This window comes from Schistocerca piceifrons, chromosome 3 (genome assembly GCF_021461385.2).
Source record: "Schistocerca piceifrons isolate TAMUIC-IGC-003096 chromosome 3, iqSchPice1.1, whole genome shotgun sequence".
Classification (NCBI taxonomy): Eukaryota; Metazoa; Arthropoda; class Insecta; order Orthoptera; family Acrididae; genus Schistocerca; species Schistocerca piceifrons.
The window spans coordinates 234,486,402-234,513,230 of NC_060140.1; the positions used below are offsets into that span (position 1 = coordinate 234,486,402).

Below are 26,829 nucleotides of genomic sequence, written 5' to 3' on the forward strand. Positions count from 1 at the left end.
ATGCTGCTGCAGTATGCGGGGCACTAGGACGTTCGAAGGAGGTATCCCAAGACGTTTGTCAGGTAAGGGCAAGTACAGTAAGGTACGATCTGTTCTCAGATGTAGTTAATTGGCAGACTGGGGAAATTGTAACCTTTTTACGTGTGGAAGTCGAAGTAACTGGGAAGTGCTTACCTCGAGTATCCCTGCACCGTCGGGACACGAGGGGGTGGCGGCGTCGGCGGTGCCGGAGGCGGGGGGCGCGGCGTCGGCGGCGGGGGTGGGCGCGAGAGCGAGCGCGACGTGGTGCAGCTCGAGCAGGATGGTGTGCGCGGGCGGCGCCACCAGCAGCGTGGCCAGGTCGACGTGGGGGGGCGGCGGCCGCGGCCAGTTGAGGTGCAGCAGAGAGCCCACCGCGCCGCTCGCCAGCCGCAGCACGCGACGCTCCAGCGCCGCGCCCACTGCCAGCCACAGGTGTGGTAAACGTCGCGTGATACTAGTTTTACACAAGCTCTGACCAATATAGGTGTCTGTATCGTCCAATAGGTGAATAGAAATAATAAAAAAATATCTGTATCTAAATAAATTCTCTGTAGGCCACTGTACACTGTGTGGTGGGCAGTACATCATACCTGTATTGTTTTCTGGCATATATCATTCTCGCATATTTTGTACTAGCTAAGAAACCGAAATTGCCTGGGTATGTAATTATTCCAATTCTATGATGTGCATTCAAGTTCTAAGGCCTCCAATTTTTTTTCTCCGGACTGGAAAGAGATAGAAACATGCGCATTGTTTTAATATGAGGCCGCGTTCATTGTCAATACGTCCCAGAGATGGCAGCACCATACGGCAGATGGAATTTTACCGCCAGCGGCGAGAATGAGAACTGTTTTAAATACTTAAAATGGCGACGTTTTCCTTACTTGAACAGCGTGCAATCATTCGTTTTCTGAATTTGCGTGGTGTGAAACCAATTGGAATTCATCGACAGTTGAAGGAGACATGTGGTGATGGAGTTACGGATGTGACGAAAGTGCGTTCGTGGGTGCGACAGTTTAATGAAGGCAGAACATCGTGTGACAACAAACCAAAACAACCTTGGGCTAGCACAAGCCGAGAAAGTGGAGAGAATTGTTTTGGGGGATCGCCGAATGACTGTTGAACAGATCGCCTCCAGAGTTGGCATTTCTGTGGGTTCTGTGCACACAATCCTGCATGACGACCTGAAAATGCGAAAAGTGTCACCCAGGTGGGTGCCACGAATGCTGACGGACGACCACATGGCTGCCTGTGTGGCATGTTGCCAAGCAATGTTGACGCGCAACGACAGCATGAATGGGACTTTCTTTTCGTCGGTTGTGACAATGGATGAGACGTGGATGCCGTTTTTCAATCCAGAAACAAAGCGCCAGTCAGCTCAATGGAAGCACACAGATTCACCACCACCAAAAAAATTTCGGGTAACCGCCAGTGCTGAAAAAATGATGGTGTCCATGTTCTGGGACAGCGAGGGCGTAATCCTTACCCATTGCGTTCCAAAGGGCACTACGGTAACAGGTGCATCCTACGAAAATGTTTTGAAGAACAAATTCCTTCCTCCACTGCAACAAAAACGTCCGGGAAGGGCTGCACGTGTGCTATTTCACCAAGACAACGCACCCGCACATCGAGCTAACGTTACGCAACAGTTTCTTCGTGATAACAACTTTGAAGTGAATCCTCATGCTCCCTACTCACCTGACCTGGCTCCTAGTGACTTTTGGCTTTTCCCAACAATGAAAGACACTCTCCGTGGCTGCACATTCACCAGCCGTGCTGCTATTGCCTCAGCGATTTTCCAGTGGTCAAAACAGACTCCTAAAGAAGCCTTCGCCGCTGCCATGGAATCATGGCGTCAGCGTTGTGAAAAATGTGTACGTCTGCAGGGCGATTACGTCGAGAAGTAACGCCAGTTTCATCGATTTTGGGTGAGTAGTTAATTAGAAAAAAAATCGGAGGCCTTAGAACTTGAATGCACCTCGTATTGGCTCATCTCCTCCTTCCTCCTCCCTTTGTCCATCTCCTCCAACCCCTCTTTCTGCCCACATCTTCCACCCCACCACTCTCTGACCATATCCTCTTCTTCCTCTCTCCATCCATCTTCTCCTACCCTGTATATGTGATCTTGCCCCCATTCCTGTCCATCTGCTCCTTCCCGCTCTGACCTCCTCCTCCCCCATCTAATTCCATCTCCTCCTTCACTCTCTCTCTCTCCCCGTCTCCTCCTCTTCCCACTCTCTGTCCAGCTTGTAATCCCCACTCTCTCTGTCCATCTGCTCCTGCCCCATCTGTCCATTTGCTCCTTCCCCAAATATCCATCTCTTCCACCTCTCCCTTTCAGTCCTCGTCCTGCCCCTCTATCTCTTTGTTTCTCCCTTTATCTCCTCCTGCCCCCTCTCCCTGTTTGATCTCCTCCGCTCCCTCCTCCTGTCCAACTCCTCCAGCTCTCTCTCTCTCTCTCTCTCTCTCTCTCTCTCTCTCTCTCTCTCTTTCTCTCTATCCCCTCCTCCTTTTCTCTGTTTTTTTCCTCTACTGTCTCTCTGCCCGTCTCGTCCTCCACCATTCTCTGCCAATCTCCTCCTCTTCCTTCATCTGTCTATCTCCTCCTGCCCCCTCCGTCCATTTCCCCCTGGCCCCTCGTTATCTCCAGCTCCTCTTCACTCATATCTTTGTCGATATCTTCCTCCTTCCCTCGCTCTGTACACCTCTTTCTTCCCTTTCTCTCTCCAATTTATAATCCAGTCCCCAGTAGAAGGTTGCTGGCTCTTACCCCACAGCATCTCTTAACATACAGTAATACGTGTACCTCGTTTGCTTGTAATCCATCCAGGTGCTTGGGAGGAGCTTTTTAGCCACAGCTATCTCGAAGTACACACGTCACTGATGTTTCACATATATTAAATATATTTCATACATATTTGTTCACATATTTCACCGGCATCTGTAATAAATCTTGTTCTCCAGTTTCGATTTGACGTAGATCAGTCTCCACGACGTCATATCTCCTGAACAATGTATCGTGCCATGATAGAACTTCGTGGCTACATTCCGTGGTAAATTTTTGTACTGTCTGCGAAATTAGAGTTAGCAGTAAAGACATAATAAATTTGAAGGTACGGCAGGTTTTCACGCATCTCAGTATTTGTGACGTCATATCTCCGGAATTATGTGTCTTATACAGATATAACTCTGCCGGTGGATTTCGTGGTATATTTTTATACTGTCTACGAAATGTGTTGTCAATAGAATAAGCAGCAAAGGTGTAATAATCTTAAATGACATGCAGGATGCTGCAGCTTTTCACACAACGCAGTGTTTATGACATTATATCTCCGGAAATATGTGGTGTACAGTAATATGATTTGGCACGTACGTTCAGTGGTACATGCGAATACTGTCTGCAAAATACGTTGTGAATACAGTTAGTGGTAAAGAAGTAATAATATGTCATGCCTAATGCAACAATTTCACTGTGTGAACGACGAAAATGTACTAAATGATAAACCTTTTTTCGTTTCATCGTTTCGTAGAAGTTGTCGGGGTGAAAAATTTCGAAAGCATTTTGAAATTATATTTCAAGTTTGTTGCAAGTCATTAAGTGCTATCACTGTCAAGAAACTGGATGAATAAAATCTGAGAATTCGTACGTCTTGAGTTACACTGCCATTTCACCTCTAACCCCGCACCTTGACTGGTAGATGGTTCCCTCCCCCACAGCGATTCCATCCATACAGTGAGCGATACGTTAAGCAAGTTTCATTGAAATCGGTCCAGTGATTTAGAGGCAGACGTTGCCCGTACATACATATACACAATACTCATTTTTATAATATCCATGGATATGCCTTTTTAGACGCTGTAATTTCTCTAATCTTTTTCTCAAGATCCATATGCGAGACATACATGTTTTCCTGTCTATCTTCACCGCCTCAAATAATGTTCTCTCCAAAAATATACAAATAAAATAAAAAAATAAAAAATATATCAAGTAATTATTGTTTGGCTATTAAAGAGACATTAAGCAATATGACTGCTTTTCTTGTAACCTCGCTCGTTACGAAGACATGGACACCACTAAGCCTTTTTTAAGCAGGATTCTGTATTTTTTTTTATTTGGTAGTCCACTTCATCGCCTCAATACTTGTCCACAACTTCATCACTGTGCTCCATTTACGCAAACTTGACGTTATTGAAAACTTAACACAAAACTGAATTTGACTTTCCTATACTAGCAGACGATACAAGTACCAGGGGTAACGTAACTCGCTGGAGCTGATCGTAAATAAATGAAACGCAAGGAAAATGCACACCAAATGTACAGTCAACCATCCCCAGTCTTCATTCCATGTTACTAAGACTGTTCAGGCAGTGCAACACAGCGCCTGAAAATTATTTAATTGGCAGATAAGGTCTTAAGCAGCAGCACACCATCTGCGAGAGCCACAGAGGGCGGCTAGTGCAGAGACACACGGGTACCTGTCCTGTAGACGGCGCTGAAGCCGGCGCCAGAGGGCCGGTCGGCGGTGCGCAGGCGCACCTGGAGGCGTTCGCCGACGGAGAGGAAGACGCCGTCGGTGAGGTGCGTGGGAGACTGGAACGGCTGGAAGGCCGCCTGCCCGCCGCCCAGGTCCACCTCCAGCAGCGCCTCGCCGGCGCCGATCGAGAACTCCGAGAACTCCAACCATACGCGTCTTCCCGCTGCACAAACGTGTTAACAGAGACAACCTACAGAACAAGGATGAACCTCTTAGTGTGCACTGGGAATTAATTTTTGGGGAGCAGTAAATTGGGATGTCGAGAAGGGATAACTGAGCCGTACGTGGCTCGCGTTCCCACCATGATGTATTTTACACCCTGTTTTTAACGTACTTCCACCTCACTACGTTAATTTAAATTACTAATTTCACTGAGTTGCTGCTTTGCCTGAGCGTGACCGGCGCTAGCAGCGCCTATCGATATATCCGCTCTCGTAGTATCTTTGCTCCACTACTATTACTTCCCGGTTGTTGTCTGTCGTAAGGCAGTTCGGGTCGCGAGTTCGGGTCTGCCAGTCAGTTGGGAGTTGCAATGCGGCACTAGCGCAGTCGGGTTGGAGTAGCAGTGAAGTCAGCGTCGACGTGGTTCGCATGACCATTGCCGCCACGTATCACTTGAGCCGGGCCACGGTCTTGGTGGATCGTCGGTCGGTCGTCCTATCGGAAGAAGCGTTTTGGCTCGCCGATCGTTCATGACTCGGCTATGTGTGTGTGCATCGACTCCCGATTTGTCTTCGTGCGTGCTTAGTTACTGTTGGGTATCGTTCAGGTCTTCGTGCAAGTGTTTGTCAGGTTGTGTGTGTAGTTGGCGTTATTTCCACTGACAACTATTTTAGATGTTGTCGGCATTCTCAGAGGAGTCGGTCGGTTGATGCGGACCAGGGAAGATATTTCCGCGCGGTGCAGTCGGCTGGGTCCGCTGGTGGTCCCTGCCCAGTGTCGGAGCGTGTGTGGAGCTGTCCGATCGCTACGAGCTTCGTTGCTCACCGACCCAGGACGTCAAAGTTGAGTGGTGTCTTAAGTACCCAAGCCACGTCCATTTATGTTGTGTGGTTCGTTTCAGTGGTTCGCTGTTGGGGAGGTTTTCCTGTGAGCAACACCGAGTGTTTGTATTGCTGAAATTTGCGGTGGAATTAACTATATTGGATGACTACAATTCAAGTGCACCAGCGGTATTTTCTGCCTTGTGGCCGTTAGTGTTTCGGTTACCTGCCCCGGCCACTAACGTAATTTCAGGGCAGCGTCCTTTCCTCAGCTGTTGTCGCTGTCCAACGTGGTGTGTAGTTTTGACAGCTTAATACATATTTCATTGTGGATAATGATGTTCGTAACATTTTGTGTTTGAGTTCTCATGTACCGATTGGTGGCAAGCAAGTCGTTTTGTCGGTCGGTCCGTGGCTGTCCCTTTGTTGGGTTTCCGACGTATCAAGTGTAGTTGGGCTCACCACCTGTCTCACTTAAGTGAACAAGGGCAGATCGACCCCGTGGAGGCTACTGAGTGCTGTTGTCTTACTGTTTTTCTCACCAGTGTTTAATTGTCTATTTGTGATCTATCATAGCCAATGACAAAAGAAAATTCTTGGTTTTACTGTTTTTATGTAAGGAAGTTTGAATTCCGGCAAGCGGATATTTGCTCAAAGGTTACTGCCATTGTGTTGTCTTTTCTTTTAGTCCGATTTCAGCAGCTTAAGTGTTAAGGCTTATGGTTATATATTTTTTAAAATTTTGGAAAATTAATTGTGAGCCTTCAGCCTTGGAACCTTATTCTTAAAATTGCCTTACCAGCTTAAACATTGCGGCCTTCTGCCTTTGAAAGGTTATGGTAATTTGTTTTAAAATCTTGAAAATTTTACTGTGGGCCTTCAGCCGTTTGTATTGCTTCTTGTTTGTGTTTGTCGATCCACCCTTGCCTTGAGGCTTTCAACCTACCTGCCACACACACCTATAATTTTATTTGCAATTTTAACTGCATTTTATCTTGTTGCCTTTTAAGATTTCTGTTTGGAGGCCTTCAGCCGTGAAAGATGGGGAGTTTGAAACTCGTTGTAAAAGTTCAGCTATGTGCTGCTTCGGTTGTAAATGTGTTATTAAATTACAATAAAGTACAATTTTAAGGTGAAACTGACCCCAACCTTACTTGGCCCTTTCCACAATCTTAATCACCTGTTCTGCCCAGCGGGTTTAGCGGGCGTATCAAACTGTTAGACGTAACATTTACCAAACGCAAGTACGGTAGCGAGGACCAGAAAGTTGGTGTTTGGGCTTGGTAAGAAGTAAAAACAGTGTGCACTTAACGCTGGTAAGGTGTTAGAGATCTCGAAGTTTTCCAGTAGAAAATCCAAATAATTGAGACTGGTGACGTGTGAGAGCCAAGTGCTTTGAGGTACTTACGTGGCTCCAGTGTAGTCGTCAACGTGGGAAAGCGCGAAGCTGTGACAGCTGTCTGCAACAAAGCCCTTACCTAATACCAATAGGGCGGTACTCGAATCGAGATAGGGAAGCAGCAAGTGCTGGGGCTGGTGTATAACGACAGTTTGCACAGAAGCTCTTATCTGATGCCACTGTGGCTGTGGGGCCAGCAGGAAGCACTATTTGTTGTGTTACTGAGATGTCGCGACAGTTTCTGCGGAGGCACTTAACTGTAGCCACTGAGAATGGTAGCATAGTTAAAATTTGTCAGCGGGAATTTCTGGGGTTGGTGTGCGACAGCAATTTACACACGATCACTTATCTGGCGCAAGTAACTTATATTTCCACTAGAATGTGCCATGATTTATCTGCTGAGAAGTGATAGTATTTTGCACTCTTGCATATTAACTGTCGCCATTGGTGATGGCAGTGCAATAGTGGCGCGAGTGCAAGAACTAATGGAGCTTGTGTGTAACAGTGCGCCACTATGGTGGTAGCGCCAGTAGGAAGTTGTGACAATCCTGAGCAGACACTTAAACTCACCCTCAAAAGATCAAACTGGTCGTTTTGAAGCGCTGTAGATGGTGAGAAATGCTCCCAGATGGTCAAAAAATGGTTCAAATGGCTCTGAGCACTATGCGACTTAACTGCTGAGGTCATCAGTCGCCTAGAACTTACAAGGGAACCTCCCCATCGCACCCCCCTCAGATTTAGTTATAAGCTGGCACAGTGGATAGGCCTTGATAAACTGAACACAGATGAATTGAGAAAACAGGAAGAAGTTGTGTGTAACTGTGAAAAAATAAGCAAAATATACAAACTGAGTAGTTCATGGGCGACATAGGCAACATCATGGACACTGTCAACTCAGGAGCGCCGTGGTAGTGTGAGCAGCTGCAGAAGGAGAGGTCCTTGGTTCAAGTCTTCCCTCGAGTGAAAATTTTACTTTCTTTATTTTTGCATAGTTATTATCTGTCCGTTCGTTCATTGACGTCTCTGTTCACTGTAATAAGTTTAGTGTCTGTGTTTTGCGACCGCATCGCAAAACCTTGCGATTAGTAGACGAAAGGACGTGCCTCTCCAGTCGGAACCGAAAACATTTTATCGCAAGGTCATAGGTCAACCGACTCCTCCACAGGAAAACACATCTGGTATATTCTATACGACACTGGTGACGGCATGTGCGTCAGATGACAGGAATATGTTGTCGACCCACCTAACTTGTACACTTGGCGAATGGGTAAAAAGATTCTTCTACCCTGCCCGATTTAGGTTTTCTTGTGAATGTGATAATCACTCCCAAAAAGTGATGAAAACATAAGAGTTTGTCACATAAACTGAAAATAAAAAATTAAACTTTTCACTCGATGGATGATTTGAACGAAGGGCCTTTCGTTCCGCAGCTGATCACGTTACCACGAGACCACGGCGCTCCTGCGTTTCCAGTGTCCTTGATGTTGCCTATCTTGCCATGAACTACTCAGTTTGTATATTTTGCTTATTTTTTCACAGTTCCACACAACTTCTTCCTGTTTTCTCAGTTGATCTGTGTTCAGTTTATCAAGGCCTATCCACTGTGCCAACTTATAACTAAATCTGAGAGGGGTGCGATGGGGAGGTTCCCTTGTTAGAACCAATTAAACCCAACTAACCTAAGGACATCACACACATCCATGCCCGAGGCAGGATTCGAACCTGCGACCGTAGCGGTCACGCGGTTCCAGATTGAAGCGCCTTTAACCGCACGGCCACACCGGCCGGCCCCAGATGGTCATCTGACACTCCACTGCTGACGTAAATTATAGATGTAAAATGACGTGTGTGTGTGTGTGTGTGTGTGTGTGTGTGTGTGTGTGTGTGTGTGTGTGTGTGTGTGTGTGTGTGTGTCAGTAAGCTGTATGAAATCAACGTAGTAGAATGTGACCACATGAAAACTTACACAATGGCAGATGTGAGCTATAGTATTTAAATCTGGACATGACCATGCGGTGAAAGAAATTGCCCAATTTGTATGGTATACCAATGCTGACTGTCCACCGTATCCAGAAAAAATAATGTACCACCTGCAGGAGTGTAACATGGCGTAAGAACTGCGGTAGTAAAGAGATCGGTACTGTCAGGGACCAGAGATGCCTTGTCAATGACAATCGGTTTCAGACATGACCGAAGTAGCTGCTTCTAGTAATGGCAGGTCCAGCTGAATCAGTTTTAATTTACGAAAGGATCTGCAAAAGAATGTACGTTTGGAGTCGGATACCTCACAAAAGGACACTTTTCACAGTGGCACATAAAGATCTCAGTCTTCAGTGGACCAAAAAACACGAAACTCGACGGTTGATGACTGCTGGGTAGTCTGGTGCTACGAGCAACGATTTTGCCACTATTTAAATGATGCAAGGCGTCGAGTATATTGATGACCTAATGAAGCGTTCAGTCTGTGATGTGCAGAGGGTGTGACTCAGGCCTTTGATGTTTCTATGATGTTTTGGAGGTGTTTGCTATTCCATGATATGGGCCCATTCATTCAAGTTGCCACAAATAACAACCAGGGTGTTTATTTCGACAATACTGATGATTGTTACGCTTTCTTCTACATCTTGATGATTAGTATGCTGTGGACACTTTCATCTTCCAAGATGACCTCAGCTTACAGGGCTACACAGATACGTTCATGGCTTGATGAACAATTAGGCCCTGAATGGTTATCTGAAACTTCATGTCTCAATCACACGAACTTAATCGCATATAGAATGTCTGGGGCTACTTGGAACAGCAGGTGAACCATCCTCACTACTTGGTAGCTCAGTCGGGTCTAATTGTCAATAGGCATCAGCTGGATAAGGGATACTTGAAGAAACTTGTGGGCTCTCGTCCGTCCTCACTGAGCTGTGAAGATTATTAAGACTGCATTACACCTTATTAGCGTGAATCCCGGGGATGTCTAACTTTTTGTTCAGTGTGCTTTCCTGGTACCAGTATGGTGATAGTGCAGTGAGGTATGTCAGCTAGAAGAGTCGGTAGTTAATCTGGTGCAGAGTGATAGCCGTGTGGGTGGATGTACTTACCTGAAGTATGCTGGTGGTGCAACCAAGCAGTGTAGGTAGTTGTCACCTGCGAGGTGTGACACTATATTGCCCACTTACCTGCCTAGCGGTAGCACAGTAGGGGAGCACCACCAGGAACTGCAGATTGTTTGGGCTGTAGGGATGTGAGGCTATATTGTCCATTTACTTGGTGACAGTTCAGTGACAGTGCAGTCGATGTGTGACAGCAGGAAATGCAGCTAGCTGGGACCTACAATGTGTGACACTATGTTGCCTGCTTACCTGGCGACAATATGCTGGTAGTGTAGTCGAGGTGCACCAATGGAAAGTGCAGGTAGTTGGGGATGATGCAGTGTACCACCGTGTTGTCCACATATCTGGTGTCGGTATAGTGGTAGGGCAGTCAAGATACACTAGCAGGAAGTGTGGGTAGTTGCGGCTGGCATGAGGGAACACTATATTGCCCATTTACTTGTTGCCAGTATGTTGGTAATGCAGTGAATGTGCACCAGCAGTTGGATTATAATGATATTTGGTAGCTGTGCAGTTATCAGCGGACATACAAATTCCCAATATTTTCACTGTCCAGTCTTGCCACTTTCCCAAATGATGGTGGAATAATGGGGACAACACAAACACCCAGTCCCCCGTTGGAGATACCCCCGACCTGACCAGGAATCGAACTGAGGACCCCATGATCCAGATGCAGCAATGCTAACCAGCAGGAAGTGCAGATAGTTGGCCCTGGTGATGTGCGGCACTATATTGCCCTGTTACCTGGCAACAGTGTGAAGGAAGCACATTGAAGAGCACCAGCATGATTGGGTTGGGTTGATTTGGGGGAGGAGACCAAACAGCGAGGTTATAAGTCTCATCAGATTAGGGGAGGATGGGGAAGGAAGTCGGGTGTGCCCTTTCGAAGGAAGCATCCCGGCATTTGCCTGAAGCGATTCAGGGCAAACCGGAAAACCTAACTCAGGATGGCCGGACGCGGGATTAAACGCCATCAGGTAGCGTCGGTATTAGTTCAGATTGCTGGAGCTGGCGCGATGTGGCACTACATTGTTCATTTACCTGTCGCCAGTACAGGGGTTGCGCAGTCCAGGTATGCCAGCAGGAAGTACAGGTGGTTAGCGCTGACGTGTTGCTACACTACATTGCTCACATACGTGGAACCACTACGACGGTAACGCAGCCAACGCACACCAGCAGGAAGTACAAGAAGTTACACAATATTGCCTACTTATGTGGCGCTAGTATGGTATCTCAGTTGACGTGTGCCAGCAGGAAGTGCGTGTTGTTGGAACAAACGTGGCGTGCCACTGTATTGCTCACATACCTGGCGCCAGTATGACGGTAGCAGAGCATAGATGTGCCAGTAGGAAATGCACGTAGTTGGGGCCTGCGAGGCGTGACGCTATATTCCGCACATACAAGTGGCGTTTGAAAATCCGTGCAAAGTCCGAAAGACGGCACCACCAGCGCGTATAGAGGTCATGTTTAGTTAGTAGCATCTTCGGAAAGAACGCACACCAAGTTTCACCCATATTGGTCTATTTCTTTGTGTTTGACATTCATGTGAATCAAGGAAGTCTAGTGATTGTCAAAAAATTAACGAAAAAGAATTTCGTGTGGTGATTAAACATTACTTTATGAAAGGCAAAACGCCTCAGGAAACTAAAGAGAAGCTTGATAAACATTACGGTGACTCTGCACCTTCGATTAGAACATTTTATAAGTGGTTTCAAAATTTTCGGAGGGGCCATATGGGCACAAGTGATGCTGAACGTTCTGGACGCTCTGTGGAGGTTACGACTCCAGAAATCATTGATAAAATCCATGATATGGTGATGGATGACAGAAGAGTTAAGGTGCGTGAGATTGGTAGTGCTGTGGGCATCTCGAATGAACGGGTACATAATATTTTGCATAAACATTTGGACATGAGAAAGCTATCCGCAAGATGGGTTCCGCGATTGCTCACGCTTGACCAAAAACGGAATCGTGTTAAATGTTGCAAGGATGGTTTGCAGCTGTTCAGGAAGAATCCACAGGACTTTAATCGTCGTTTCGTCACTGTGGATGAAACATGGATACATTACTATACTCCTGAGACCAAACAAAAATCTAAATAATGGGTTACCAAGGGAGAATCTGCACCAAAAAAAAGGCGAAGACCATTCCTTCGGCCGGAAATGTTATGACAACTGTCTTTTGGGATTCGCAAGGGATAGTCCTCATCGACTATCTGGAGAAGGGTAAAACTATTACAGGTGAATATGATTAATCGTTATTGGACCGTGTGAAAACCGAGCTGCAAGAAAAACGCCGGTGATTGGACCGCAAAAATGTCATTTTCCATCACGACAATGCACCAGCACACGCCTCAGCAGTTGTGGTCGCAAAATTAATGAAATTAATGGAAATAGGATTCCAACTCGTTTCACATCCCTCCTATTCTCCAGACTTGGCTCTCTCGGACTGTTAGCTATTCCCCAATTTGAAGAAATGGCTGGTGGGACAAAGATTTTATTCAAACGAGGAGGTGATTGCAGCAGCTAATAGCTGTTTTGCTGACTTGGACAATTCCTATTATTCGGGAGGGATCAACAAATTAGAACAGCGTTGGACGAAGTATAAGTCTAAAAGGAGACTATTTCGAAATGTAAATAAGGTTTACCCCAAACGCGTAAGTAGTATTTATTTTTGCACGGACTTTTCAACCGCCCCTCGTACCTGGCACCAGTGTAGTGGTAGCGCAGTCGAGGTGGACCTGCTGGAAGTGCAGGTGACTGGGGCAGTGGGTTGTGCCACACGTACCTGGCGCCAGTATGGTGGTAGCGCAGTCGAGATGCGCCAGCAGGAAGTGCGGGTAGTTGGGGCTGGTGAGGCGGCCCTCGCGCGCGGTCAGCGTCTGCAAGGGGCAGCCCGACACGTCGACCGCCTGCCACGACGCCGAGAACCCTCCTCCGGACACCGAGTAGTCCGAGTGGAAGTGCAGCAGCGCCTCGTTGCTCTCCGACACGAAGTTCAGTCTGCGAGAGACAACAGCTTCATCATACACTGAAAATGCTTTACCAGATTTACGTAGCTGCCTTCTGTAAACATCTTTCTGTTTTACAAGCACAAATTGTCTTTCTATATTTCCGAGCTGGGAAGACGTAACTCCACATTGCTGCTGAATACTGGTAAAAGTCTAGAATAGCAAGTAAAAGTTGGAAGTGTATGGATACATATAGTTAACAAAACAAACGTAACACAAATTAATGTGTGTAGTAGGTTAATCAGTGTAAGTAAGAAAGTATCAATTTCTTTGAAGTTTCTTTTTCATATACAACATAACATCCCATTGCAGACTATTTAGATGTACGTAACAAGAAACCAGTGTTATATTTGTTCATATGGACACATACACGCCCATCTCTAGCCCTTATGTTAGTAGCATTTCGACAATTACTGTCAAATATCAAATTGAATGTAACTGAGACGAGACAGACTTTGATTTTCAATCGACAGCTCAGGAAAATGTTATCTTTTTGCAGGAAATTAAATATAATCAACTCAGTTTCCATTTGACAATTTTATAGAACTCTAAAAATCCAACAGCCCTTTCTTGTTGTGGTAAAAGCCGCTTTTCATTTCCTACCATTTTTTTTCGCAACAGCGTAAAATATCACGCATTCTCCATTTATTTAAATCTAATTTACGTTTCCCTTACAGTTAACGTACGTCTCCAAGAAACAATGCTGCTCCTGTTATACTGCATTACTAAGAATTAAGGGGACCACACCTGGTTCAGGTCGAAAAAAATCGATTTTCGGTTTTCATCATATGTCGATAGATTAAGGTTTTATTTAAGTACTCTGAAACGGATTCTGCTGAAAAAAATTTTTTTTCGAGCATTTAAAGAGATTTTCCTACCACGTGTGTTTATGAGCCACGTCCACTTTTCTGTCACCCACTGTCTTCTCTAAGCCATATGAAGATGCCATTATTACCAAAATGGATGTGTAGGCCACATTCAAAAACGTTTAGGATCAAGGCTGGTAAAACACTGTTGATATGACAGGAAAAAAATTAGAAGATGGAAAATTGTTGACCGGACAGGGTCAGTTAACTAAAACTGAAATAGAATACTTGCAGGTATACTATTGGCAGGAAATAAGGAGAAACAAAGAAAGTCTGGAGCCAATGAAGGGAGATGTTTGGGCCATATTCTTCCATAAGTCCTCTACTGATCATAAGCCATGTCATGGATTGTGTCCATCAGGAGAAAATTCGTGGTGCAAATACATAGGCCTCAGGCAACTGGAGAATCTTATTCTCACCAGCATTCTCTTCCTGCTACCGTTATTGCAGCAATTAAACCTATTTTCAGAGATTTGGCTCATCCTGACCTTCTAAGGAAATGTCTGCATGGGCAGACACAGAACCCAAATCAATGTTTCAACAGCATAATTTGGAACCGCCTTCCTGAAACTGTATTTGTAGGCATGCATACAATGAAACTAGGAGCTCATGATGCTGTTATTACATTCAATTGTGGTAATATTGGAAAGTGTTGGGTTCTGAAAAAGCTAGGAATTAATCCTGGTGAAAATATGATCACTGGGCTGCAACATTACGATAAAATGAGGATAGCCGATCCAGACAAGTCTGCATCTAATATCGCCAAGAAAGGAAGGATAACATCCAGGAAGGTGAAAAAGAAGCTGGAAGACCTACTAGAGGCCAAAGAAGGGCCATCACATGCAGCAGAACAGTTTTAATAAACTGTGAGTGACAAATTTCTAAACTTTTTTCTTTCAAGTCAATTTCCCACAAACTAAAGTTTTCAGTACATATACCCCATTATATCAGAAAATATCATAGACAAATGAACGAAATTTTCAGATACACTGCATAACATAAAAAGCCACCTCTGATACTACATTCATTAATATTTCCCCATTAGGAAGTTCACAAAAAATATTTTCTGCATAAAAAAATTAATATTTTTTGTTGATAAATTTGAAAAAATATTTCTTTAAAAAACTATGAAATGGATATAGTAGATTTTAGTACAGTTGACTCTATTAGCATCATGTAACACACAGTAAAAATATTAAGGTCCTGCATCAAATAGTTTTTTTCAGAAATGAGTCAAATACTTGCGTAAATTAACATGGGTTAGATTCACCCGCCGCGTAATTCACTAACACATTTCTCTGTTGCTAAAATTTTCTTGATTTCTTCGTGTATTATGGTTCTTTTCTATTTTTTATGAGTTATACTAGCCGTTTATAGACACACTGATGGTAATTCGGTACCTTCAGAAGTAATGCAATACAGAAGCGAATTGTTAAGAACAGAGAAACTGATGCAGGGGTAGGCGTGATAGTGTTTTAAAATCCAAGTATAACTGAGGAAATGCTCAAGCTTATGCCATCTCAAATGAACTCAATATCGGTGGGATGTTAAACTCCATCCCACCTTCTTACCTTCCAACTTACTAGAACTAAGGAAAAAGCAAGATTAGGAAAGATGAGAGAAAGGAAATGAGCAGAGGCAGAGATGTGAAAGACAGAAGGCTGAGAAGGAAAGTGTTAATGGGATTAGAAAGTAATGTAATTGTAGATAATTATGAGCTTTCGTTATAACCAAAAATGAAAGGGAAGAATGGAAGGGAGACTAGGATTGAGCGTCCTGTCGAATGCGAGGTAATTAAGGATGAAGTACCGGGTGTAATTACAGTGCAATTACTCACAGAGGTCCAGGGTAGGCTGCAATTATCTGATGGCAGTGAAACTTGATAGATATGCTAATGAGTTAAGGCGGAAGAGGTTTACGCTGGAAAAAAGTTCCAATTTTGGTAACCAGGTGCAAACCTCGCGCTGTGCAGAATCTCGTCGAGGTCCCCGGTGCTCATATTGAACAAACTGTGTAAGCGGCAGTTTATAATAATATCAAAATTATGCCTTTCTCACTTGTTTGACCTTTTCTACCCACGTCCCACGCCTAATCCATTACATACGGAAACATGTCTATACTTCTTTCTTGCATTCACACCGCCAGATTTGCACCAGGTGGCCAAAGCTGCAATTAATTTTTCCCAGTATAAATTAATTCCACTTTAACACATTAGAATATTTACCAAGATTCGCTGCCATACGACAATTGCAACGCATGCTGGACCTCTGTGAGTAGCTGCCACCCAGTACAAGCTCGTATTTGAGGAGAAATCATTCGTATTCTTTTCAAACGACCATTACGGCATTAGTCTTAAGAAATTAGAGAAAACCAAGAACAATCTAAATTAGGATGGCTGGATGCGTATTTGAACCGCCATCCTCCTGAATATGAGTTCACTGTCTTAATCATTGGTTCACCGCGTTCTATCCAGTACAAGAAGTGAAATAATAAATGTAATCCGCAGCAGACAAGACTGCGTGTTCAAATGGCTCTGGGACTTAACTACTGAGGTCATCAGTCCCCTAGAACTTAGAACTACTTAAACCTAACTAACCTAAGGACATCACACACATCCATGCCCGAGGTAGGATTCGAACCTGCGACCGTAGCGGTCATGCGGTTCCAAACTGACGCGCTTAGAACCGCACGGCCACACCGGCCGGCAAGACTGCGTGTAATGGGAGGACAACACATTGTTGCAGAAATGAAAATACTCTTCAATAAAAAAGTTCTTGGGTCACAAAGCAGACAGATATCGTCACTGTCTTTGTGGAACAATTTCGCTACATTACCAATAAGAGCAACATGAAGTTCAGGATATGGAGCCATTTTCGTCCCACAGCACTCGCTCCATCTCGGGTGTCGAAATAGAAACACTGATGGAGGACATCACCTGTGACGACGTCAAGGATGCGATAGCAAAGGGTCGCTGGTGTGGATGGTCTCCCTGTGGAATTTTACCGGCCTTTCCAAGATTTCGTGGCTCCAAGGCTGACCACAATGTTCGAAGAACTGCTGACGACAGCCGCCACGGTTCCGCCGCCATCATTATCCCACAGGCCATCGCAGGGGAGTACAGTTGCGCATCACCGCCCCCTAACCTTACTCAGTGCCGACTACAAGATATTTGCACGTTTTACGGCGACACGATGCCGTCGGATCCTTCTGAGTATAGTATCCACGGAACAGACGATTCCAGGTGGACCCACAAATCACCTTCACTGGTACCCTACGACGTCTCTATGCCGGTTCACTGCTCCCTTGTCCAGGCTAATAATCATATCGCATGACCGGTACTGATCCGCTGGCTGTTACGTAACGGATATTGACTATCAATGCTTCTCTACAATCTGGCCCTGGAACCACTTATTGGCCGTCTCAGAACGCACTTGTCAGGATCCACACTGCAGCAATACACGTTCCACTCTCATGCCTATGCATGTAACCTGTTTCTGTGGTATACTCACAGGAAGAGGTCACACACATACTTGATCTGATCTCCACGTATGGGGACGTGGCAGGCAATGCTTTGAGTGCTGCCAAATCTACAACGATGTCAACTGGCCTCGGACTCACTCGATAAAAACTGGCTCCTCTACCTTGCGTCCAGAGCTTTCGATAGCTTGGAATCGTCTTTACTTCCATCACCCATCGGACCCTCCAGGCTAGCTGGATGACCTTTCGCCAACATCGCCTCCACTGCCTTGATGCACTGTAGTGCGTGGAATATCTGAACGTTCATGTAGTTTCCAGCTGGTGCACATAGACCACGACCTTCCGATGTCGCCGGCGGTTGGTTGCAACATACAGGCTGCATTGAGCTACTTCATGACGGCTTGTAACATTTTTAAGTTAAAATATAACACACTCACACTCCTCTGGAAAGCCAGGGGACTTAGACTCACCAAGGCGGTCTTGTATCTGAGAACCATGAACAAACAGTGATCGGACACAGGGAATTCACTCACGTAAAGAGTCTCGGGCATTTACACACCAGCCTCCATCTGTCTGCCGGTCTCGGTACGATATGTTGTGCCTCTATTTGAACGCTTGTCTGTCTTTTGTAGACCTGAGCTACGTGCATACTGGTCTCCCATGTACGATGCACTCCCCACTCTGTCCATGTCTTGTCTGAAGGATTTCTACATTCAACTGCTGCGTGGTGTACCTTGCAACAACGTTGAGATCAAGTATCCATTAACAAGGTGGTGTGGCGTAACTTTGAACAGCCATACCTCACGACATTAGTCTGAGCGACACGGTATTAAGTCGCTTGTGGAAAATTCCCCACCAACCAGCATTTACATGCGATTAGTTTGGTGTGAAACTTCTTTATGCTCCACATGTCACTCAGTGGACGATGACGTTTATAGCCTGGCCTGAGCTGGTTTTCGTGAAGTCTGGACGCTGGGGCAGCAAATGGTCGCCTGTTACCTCCGCGCCCCTCCATCCATGGTAGAACAGTATGCTTTCATTAGCCCTGGAGGGCGTGTGTTTGCCTGCTGCGATAGTCTGGGTCAAAGGATGGACGGTCTCTTACCTTTATGGAGATGGGGACAAATCGCAGCTTGGTCGTTGAACCCTCCTACAAAATGAACATGTGATGACTGAACGAAACCCACGCTACATCGCCTATTTCACCTATTACCTCCGCGGGGTTTTCCGCGATCCCCGCTCAGCTGGAACGTGTCTGGCGCGGTTAGCTCGACTGCTCTCGAGGTGCACTACTAACAACCCCTCACCACACTTCAAACCCGTAGGAGGCGCAGCGCCTGATGCCGTACAGTCCTTGTTTTCCATTCCCTTCTCCCCTACCTACCACTGCTGTGTCACACGGTGAAATTTCATGGCTGTAATTATATCCTCCCTTGACTGTCCCTTCTTGTTGACTTCCAGTTGGTTGGTTGGGTGGTGTTGGGGATGTCGTGGCCAGGTCTCATGTGTTCGACCCCTGCCCAGTCCATCTCTCGCTCTGCCATCGAGATGGAGGCGGCCTACACGTAATCATCTCCCGTCACCCTATCTTCCTTCTGCTTACGACGAACGGCCAATTTTCCCAATTTGCATTTTCTGACTATCTGCTCATTTGGTGTATTGTCTCTTTGGGAACATAGTTTATATTTCCCTCATATGTTCCACTAAAACAATAAAAGTAAATAAATAGATAAATAAAAGTAGAGTGCTGGGAAAAAAAGAACATACTAGATCAACATGAGCTCACACATTGTCATACGAGATATAGAACTCACTAAAAAATAAAAATAAATCAATAAAATAAAAAAGTCGAAAAAAGAAGAAAGTGGTAAAGCGCCAGACTAAAAGAAAAATCACTTCGTTTTCAGGCTGCAAGTGGCCCATCGGGACCATCCGACCGCCGTGTCATCCTCAGATGAGGATGTGGATAGGAGGGGCGTGTGGTCAGCACACCGCAGTCCCGATCATTATGATGGTTTTCTTTGACCGGAGCCGCTACTATTCGGTCGCGTAGCTCCTCAGTTGGCATCACGAGGCTGAGTGCACCCCGAGAAATGTCAACAGCGCATGGCGGCCGGGATAGCCACCCATCCAAGTGTCGGCCACGCCCGACAGCGCTTAAAGAGCGCCAGACTACAAATCCAAAAACCTTAGGCTCGATTCTCGGTCAATCCTAGGATTTTTCTGTGTCAATTATTACTTCTTTCACCTCTGGTAATGGTTTTCGATGCGAAAAATGCCGATTTGCTCCGTGGTTCGGAATCCACGTTAAACTGTTGGTCTCCTATAACTGGATGGGTAAGTGAGCTGAACAGAGATTGGCATTCACCCGTTAAGGTTTATTCGGCTCAGCTCAAATAGCCGCGATCTCTTTTTTTTTGCGAGAAAATTTTTATTTCTAGATACAACAGGGAGTCCCCTGGCAGAGACATCGCGTATATTATGCACGCATTTAAAAATAAACTTATGATTCGTCCATAAATCAACAAAAATGTGTTCAAAAATGTTCAAAACCAACAGGGATGCGTCTCAATATCGTAGGAATAATCGACAGACCAACGTGCGCCGGATGCTAGGCGCTTTGTGAAACAAGACTTTTTTCATCAGGAATATGAATTTGCCCCCCGCCCCCCTCCCTGAAAATGCCGTGCTGGGCAGATACCCCGGTTTGTCACTTCCGATTAACCAGAAAAAATTGATGATTTACTGTCGCGTGTGGCACACGCACCTACATAAACTAAGGTTCCTTTCGATCATATACTGTAAATAACGTGAACAATGATGAGACAGAGGAACTTCCTTGATGTAATATAACTTATTAGTCTCAGTTACTTGTAATGTATGTATAAATGTGTAAAAAATATAAATACCGGTCACTGTATAAGAGTAGATCGAAATAAATCGTCACTAATTTGTATTTCATGTTTTAAATTATTAATTCTTAATTAAACTTACTCTAAAATTAATACCGTGTAGCATAAAGACAGTTGAATATTTCATTAAATGCTTTGCAAAAATTATGGAAGTGTTTGAAGTACAAAGAAGGTTTCTATTTTGTATTAAACATTTTTAGATTTCCAAGAAACTTTAAAATTGCAGTGTCTCAAAACTAATTTCATGTGGCTTATGACCATATCTCTCTAACCCCTTCATATTTTACTATATACTACTCACAAGGGATCCTCCCCATCGCACCCCCCTCAGACTTAGTTATAAGTTAGCACAGTGGATAGGCCTTGAAAAACTGAACACAGTTCAATCGAGAAAACAGGAAGAAGTTGTGTAGAACTATGAAAAAAATAAGCAAAATATACAAACTGAGTAGTCCATGCGCAAGATAGGCAACATCAAGAAGAACGTGAGTTGAGGAGCGCTGGGGTCCCGTGGTTTGCGTGAGCAGCTGCGGAATGAGAGGTCCTTGGTTCAGGTCTTCCCTCGAGTGAAAATTTTAATTTTTTTATTTTCGCAAAGTTATGATCTGCCCGTTCGTTCATTGACGTCTCTGTTAACTGTAATAAGTTTAGTGTCTGTTTTTTGCGACCGCACCGCAAAACCGTGCGATTAGCAGACGAAATGACGTACCTCTCCAATGGGAACCGAAAACATTTGATCGCAAGGTCATAGGTCAACCGATTCCTCCACAGGAAAATCCATCTGATATATTCTATACGACACTGATGACGGCATGTGCGTCACATGACAGGAATATGTTGTCGACCCACCTAACTTGTACACTTGGCGAATGGGCAAAAAGATTCTTCTACCTTTCCCCGATTTAGGTTTTCTTGTGGATGTGATAATCACTCCCAAAAAAGTGATGAAAACATAAGAGTGTGTCACATAAACTGCAACAAATGAATGCAACAGTTTCACAGTCGCACAGTTTTCCCTGTGCTCTGTCAAAACATATGTTTTTAACGTTTTCAAAGTTTTCCGTGTGTAGACCGTCAAATCCTGCATATGTCCAAGCAAATCTGAACATGTCCTGGAATTTTGGAGAGTGAAGTTGATTATGTGTGATTGCCTGATCTTTGATAATTGTCTGAAAATAAAAAATTAAACTTTTTACTCGAGGGAAGACTTGAACCAAGGACCCCTCGTTCCGCAGATGCTCACGCTAACCACGGGACACGGCGCTCTTGAGCTCACATTCTCCTTCATGTTGCCTATTTTACTCATGGACTACTCAGTGTATATTTTGCTTATTTTTTTCATAGTTCCACACAACTTCTTCCTGTTTTCTCGATTGATCTGCGTTCAGTTTTTCAGGGCCTATCCACTGTGCCAACTTACAACTAAATACACTCCTGGAAATTGAAATAAGAACACCGTGAATTCATTGTCCCAGGAAGGGGAAACTTTATTGACACATTCCTGGGGTCAGATACATCACATGATCACACTGACAGAACCACAGGCACATAGACACAGGCAACAGAGCATGCACAATGTCGGCACTAGTACAGTGTATATCCACCTTTCGCAGCAATGCAGGCTGCTATTCTCCCATGGAGACGATCGTAGAGATGCTGGATGTAGTCCTGTGGAACGGCTTGCCATGCCATTTCCACCTGGCGCCTCAGTTGGACCAGCGTTCGTGCTGGACGTGCAGACCGCGTGAGACGACGCTTCATCCAGTCCCAAACATGCTCAATGGGGGACAGATCCGGAGATCTTGCTGGCCAGGGTAGTTGACTTACACCTTCTAGAGAACGTTGGGTGGCACGGGATACACGCGGACGTGCATTGTCCTGTTGGAACAGCAAGTTCCCTTGCCGGTCTAGGAATGGTAGAACGATGGGTTCGATGACGGTTTGGATGTACCGTGCACTATTCAGTGTCCCCTCGACGATCACCAGTGGTGTACGGCCAGTGTAGGAGATCGCTCCCCACACCATGATGCCGGGTGTTGACCCTGTGTGCCTCGGTCGTATGCAGTCCTGATTGTGGCGCTCACCTGCACGTCGCCAAACACGCATACGACCATCATTGGCACCAAGGCAGAAGCGACTCTCATCGCTGAAGACTACACGTCTCCATTCGTCCCTCCATTCACGCCTGTCGCGACACCACTGGAGGCGGGCTGCACGATGTTGGGGCGTGAGCGGAAGACGGCCTAACGGTGTGCGGGAACGTAGCCCAGCTTCATGGAGACGGTTGCGAATGGTCCTCGCCGATACCCCAAGAGCACCAGTGTCCCTAATTTGCTGGCAAGTGGCGGTGCGGTCCCCTACGGCACTGCGTAGGATCCTACGGTCTTGGCGTGCATCTGTGCGTCGCTGCGGTCCGGTCCCAGGTCGACGGGCACGTGCACCTTCCGCCGACCACTGGCGACAACATCGATGTACTGTGGAGACCTCACGCCCCACGTGTTGAGCAATTCGGCGGTACGTCCACCCGGCCTCCCGCATGCCCACTATACGCCCTCGCTCAAAGTCCGTCAACTGCACATACGGTTCACGTCCATGCTGTCACGGCATGCTACCAGTGTTAAAGACTGCGATGGAGCTCCGTATGCCACGGCAAACTGGCTGACACTGACGGCGGCGGTGCACAAATGCTGCGCAGCTAGCGCCATTCGACGGCCAACACCGCGGTTCCTGGTGTGTCCGCTGTGCCGTGCGTGTGATCATTGCTTGTACAGCCCTCTCGCAGTGTCCGGAGCAAGTATGGTGGGTCTGACACACCGGTGTCAATGTGTTCTTTTTTCCATTTCCAGGAGTGTATGAGGGGGGTGCGATGGGGAGGTTCCCTTGTCAGGTGACACCCTGTGATTAGTTCACGTTCGATGGTAGTAATCTCTCCGGACGGACCCATTCTGCCTCCTTTTATATGGCGGATCCACTTCTCGTGACGTATAGTGGCCAATTCTGCATTACGTAGTAATGTCCGGAGTCTTTTGATCAGACAGTATGAAACGTCCCCTTAGAAAAATTTATGAATGATTGTGCTGGTAAACCCCTTACGTTATTTGATTTTCAAACAGCTGAGCAAAACTGAATATACTCAGACATTTCGCTCTTTACCTGTTCTGATCAACACTAAACTGACACACAATATTTTTAGGGCAACGCAATCTGACTTTCAATAATCCCTACAAAAGAATGGCCCTGACTAACATTAACATATGCCTTTCACAAATCACTTACCTCACAAAAATCTTCGTTACTCGAACTACTGCAATACAGCGAGCGCCACTACTGCCAGCTAAATAAAAGGTTCAAACTACTGAAGGCACTAACTACTGATAGGCATAGTTAGCAAAAGAAAGATTTTGATAGAGAACAAATAATGGATTTACCTTAATAGTGTTCAAAAGTCATAATATATATAGCAGTTCACGACATCCAGTCTTATAAATTTACTGTCTCTGATGGACACACGTCCAGATCATCCGCTCTCAAAACTCCGCCATTTCTCTCCCCACATCCACCACTGCTGGCGGCTCACCTCCAACTGCGCAACGCTACGCGCTGTTAACAGCCAACTGCCCAACACTACAATAGCAAATTCCAACAATGCAAACCAGCCACAGACTGCACACAGCACAGTCAGTGATTTTCATATAGAGCGCTACATGGCGTTACCAACATAAAAACCTAAACAGCCTACTTACAAGCAGCATGTACAATTACGATCGAGATGAAACGAAATTACGAGGGGCTTTCAACAAGTAATGCAACGTTTTTTTCTGAAAGGATATTGGTTTTATTTCTTACTCTTTTGGCTTCAAAATACTATTTTTCAACACAATCTCCGTTCTATGCGACGGCCTTACGCTACGTTACCATGGTAGCATTTACAAGCCGACGTCGGAAGCAACGTCTTGCTGCATCAACAATGTCATCAGCCACTTACTGCTTCCCACGGAGTGCATCCCTCATCGATCCGAACAGATGACAGTCGGAAGATGCCAGATCTGTGCTGTAGGGTGGAGAACAGTCCAGTGGAGTTTTGTGAACTCCTCTCGGGTGCGCATTCTTGTCTGAGGCCTTGCGTTGACATGGAGAAGGAGAAGTTCGTTTGCCTTTTTGTGGCGACAAAGACGTTTAAGTCGTTTCTTCAATATTCTGAGGGTCGCCCTATACACTTCCGAGTTCACCGTTACACCATAAGGGAGGTTCTTATACAGAATAATCCCCTTTTAGGGTCCCAGACGGACGGAGCAAAGAGGACATCAAAAGCAGACTCGCTATGGCAAAAAAGGCATTTCTGGCCAAGAGAAGTCTACTAATATCAAATACCGGCCTTAAGTTGAGGAAGAAATTTCTGAGGATGTACGTCTGGAGTACAGCATTGTATGGTAGTGAAACATGGACTGTGGGAAAACCGGAACAGAAGAGAATCGAAGCATTTGAGATGTGGTGCTATAGACGGATGTTGAAAATTAGGTGGAGTGATAAGGTAAGGAATGAGGAGGTTCTACACAGAATCGGAGAGGACAGGAATATGTGGAAAACACTGATAAGGAGAAGGGACAGGATGATAGGACATCTGCTAAGACATGAGGGAATGACTTCCATGGTACTAGAGGGAGCTGTAGAGGGCAAAAACTGTAGAGGAAGACAGAGATTGGAATACGTCGAGCAAATAACTGAGGACGTAGGTTGCAAATGCTACTCTGAGATGAAGAGGTTAGCACAGGAAAGGAATTCGTGGAGGGCCGCATCAAACCAGTCAGTAGACTGATGAGCAAAAAAAAAAAAAAGGGGTCCCAGAAGACCGTCACATTTTTACCGGATGAGTGTGCAGCTTTGAACTTTACCTTCGGAGGAGAGATGGTGTGGCACCACTCCATGGACTGCCGTTTTGTTTCTGGTTTGATGTGATGAACCCGTGTACCATCGCCTCTTACAATGTTCGACAAAAAATTGTCACGGTCAGCCTAGTAGCCGGCCATTGTGACCGAGCGGTTCTAGGCGGTTCAGTCTGAAACCGCGCTGCTCCTACGGTCGCAGGTTCGAATGCTGCCTCGGGCATGGATGTGTGTGATGTCCTTAGGTTTAAGTAGTTCTAAGTCTAGGGCACTGATGACCTCAGATGTTAAGTCTCATAGTGCTTAGAGCCATTTGAACCATCAGCCTAGTGATGCGCATATATTTCCGCACAGATGGTCATTACTCTTTATGGTATTCTGTTAGGCGGTAAGGAACCCAAAGGGCACACAGCTTTGAGTACTCCAACAGGTGGATAAATATATCAGCACTATCAACAGAAACGTCCAGTTGAGGTGCGAGATGTTTGGTTGTGATCCTTAGATCGTCTCGAATGAGAGTGTCCGCACGTCCCAATCTATCGAGAGTCACAGCTGTGTGCAGATGTCCATCCGACAGGTTTGCGCGACCTTGTTGCTGTGATGACAAACACACGCCCAACGACTCATAGTGCTTTTATTCAATATCAGGACTCCGTAGGCATTCTTCAAGCGGCTATTAACATCTGCGATGCTCTCTTTTTTCCGCCAAAAACAGGAAGCCATTTGGAAGGCTACCTATAGCGCCGCCTCCTATCTGAACTTCATGAAACTATAGGGAGAGAAGCGGGAATATTCCACCATGTCCCATATCAAATTGCGCATTTTTTCAACCAAAATTGACCAAGAAAAAGTATTTGTTGCAGTACCTGTTGAACGCCCCTCGTATGAAAGAACGTCGTGGACAGATTCCAGTGCACTGGCCGCCACACAGCACAGGGAAACGCGAGACAAAACGCTTGAAACTCATTCGCCAGGCGCCTGCTGCAGACTTTGTTTGTCCGCAGCCGCGGTAGTGGGGAACACGTTCGGCGCGCCCTCATCAGCGCGGCTGGTGCAAGATTAACGCGGTTGCAGATGAGTGCTGGGAGGCGGCCGTATCAAAGATGCAGCGCGCCCGGCACCTGTGGCCGCAGAGGCAGCCGCCGACGGCGTCCCTGCATTATTCACACGCAGGAGGCGCGCCCTTCCTCGCCTCGGCTCGCCTCCACTTCCGCAGCGTCATCACCGTCTCATCCCTGTCACTGATACTACCTTCCATCTTCTGGGTACCCGGCACTCACACACAAACTGATTACGACCTAGTCTTTGAACGGCAGTAGCGGACAATATTTGCAGTGTCGATGCCCTCTACGGAAATTACTAGATGGTAATCAAAATTTCCGGAAATATATGAATAAAAATCACAACGTCGTACCTAAATCTTACTATTCATCGTGAATACACCGATACAGACGTTTCTGGTACTTTTGAAATGCTGGATGTCTTTCTTTGTTAGGGTGTTTAGTACCCACTAGGGTTACACTTGAATCTCTTCCACTGTATCAAATTTACGCCCTTTCAACTTTATTTTCATCTTGGGGAAGAGGAAGGAGACACTCGGGGATAAGTCTAGTTGAGTACGGCAGGTGGGAAACAACTG

At 45.7% G+C, this 26,829-nt stretch overlaps 1 protein-coding gene across 1 annotated transcript in view; it reads right to left on the bottom strand.

The window, feature by feature from the left end:
• The window catches only part of LOC124788539, a 573,870-nt gene that overhangs the window by 244,605 nt on the left and 302,436 nt on the right, over positions 1-26,829 (bottom strand). The window contains exons 12-14 of the mRNA XM_047255809.1: positions 12,830-13,044; positions 4,498-4,719; positions 175-440 (exon numbers count right to left, since the gene is read on the bottom strand). Of these exons, the coding sequence (XP_047111765.1) occupies positions 175-440; positions 4,498-4,719; positions 12,830-13,044 (703 nt within the window). The remainder of the gene's footprint in view (positions 1-174; positions 441-4,497; positions 4,720-12,829; positions 13,045-26,829) is intronic.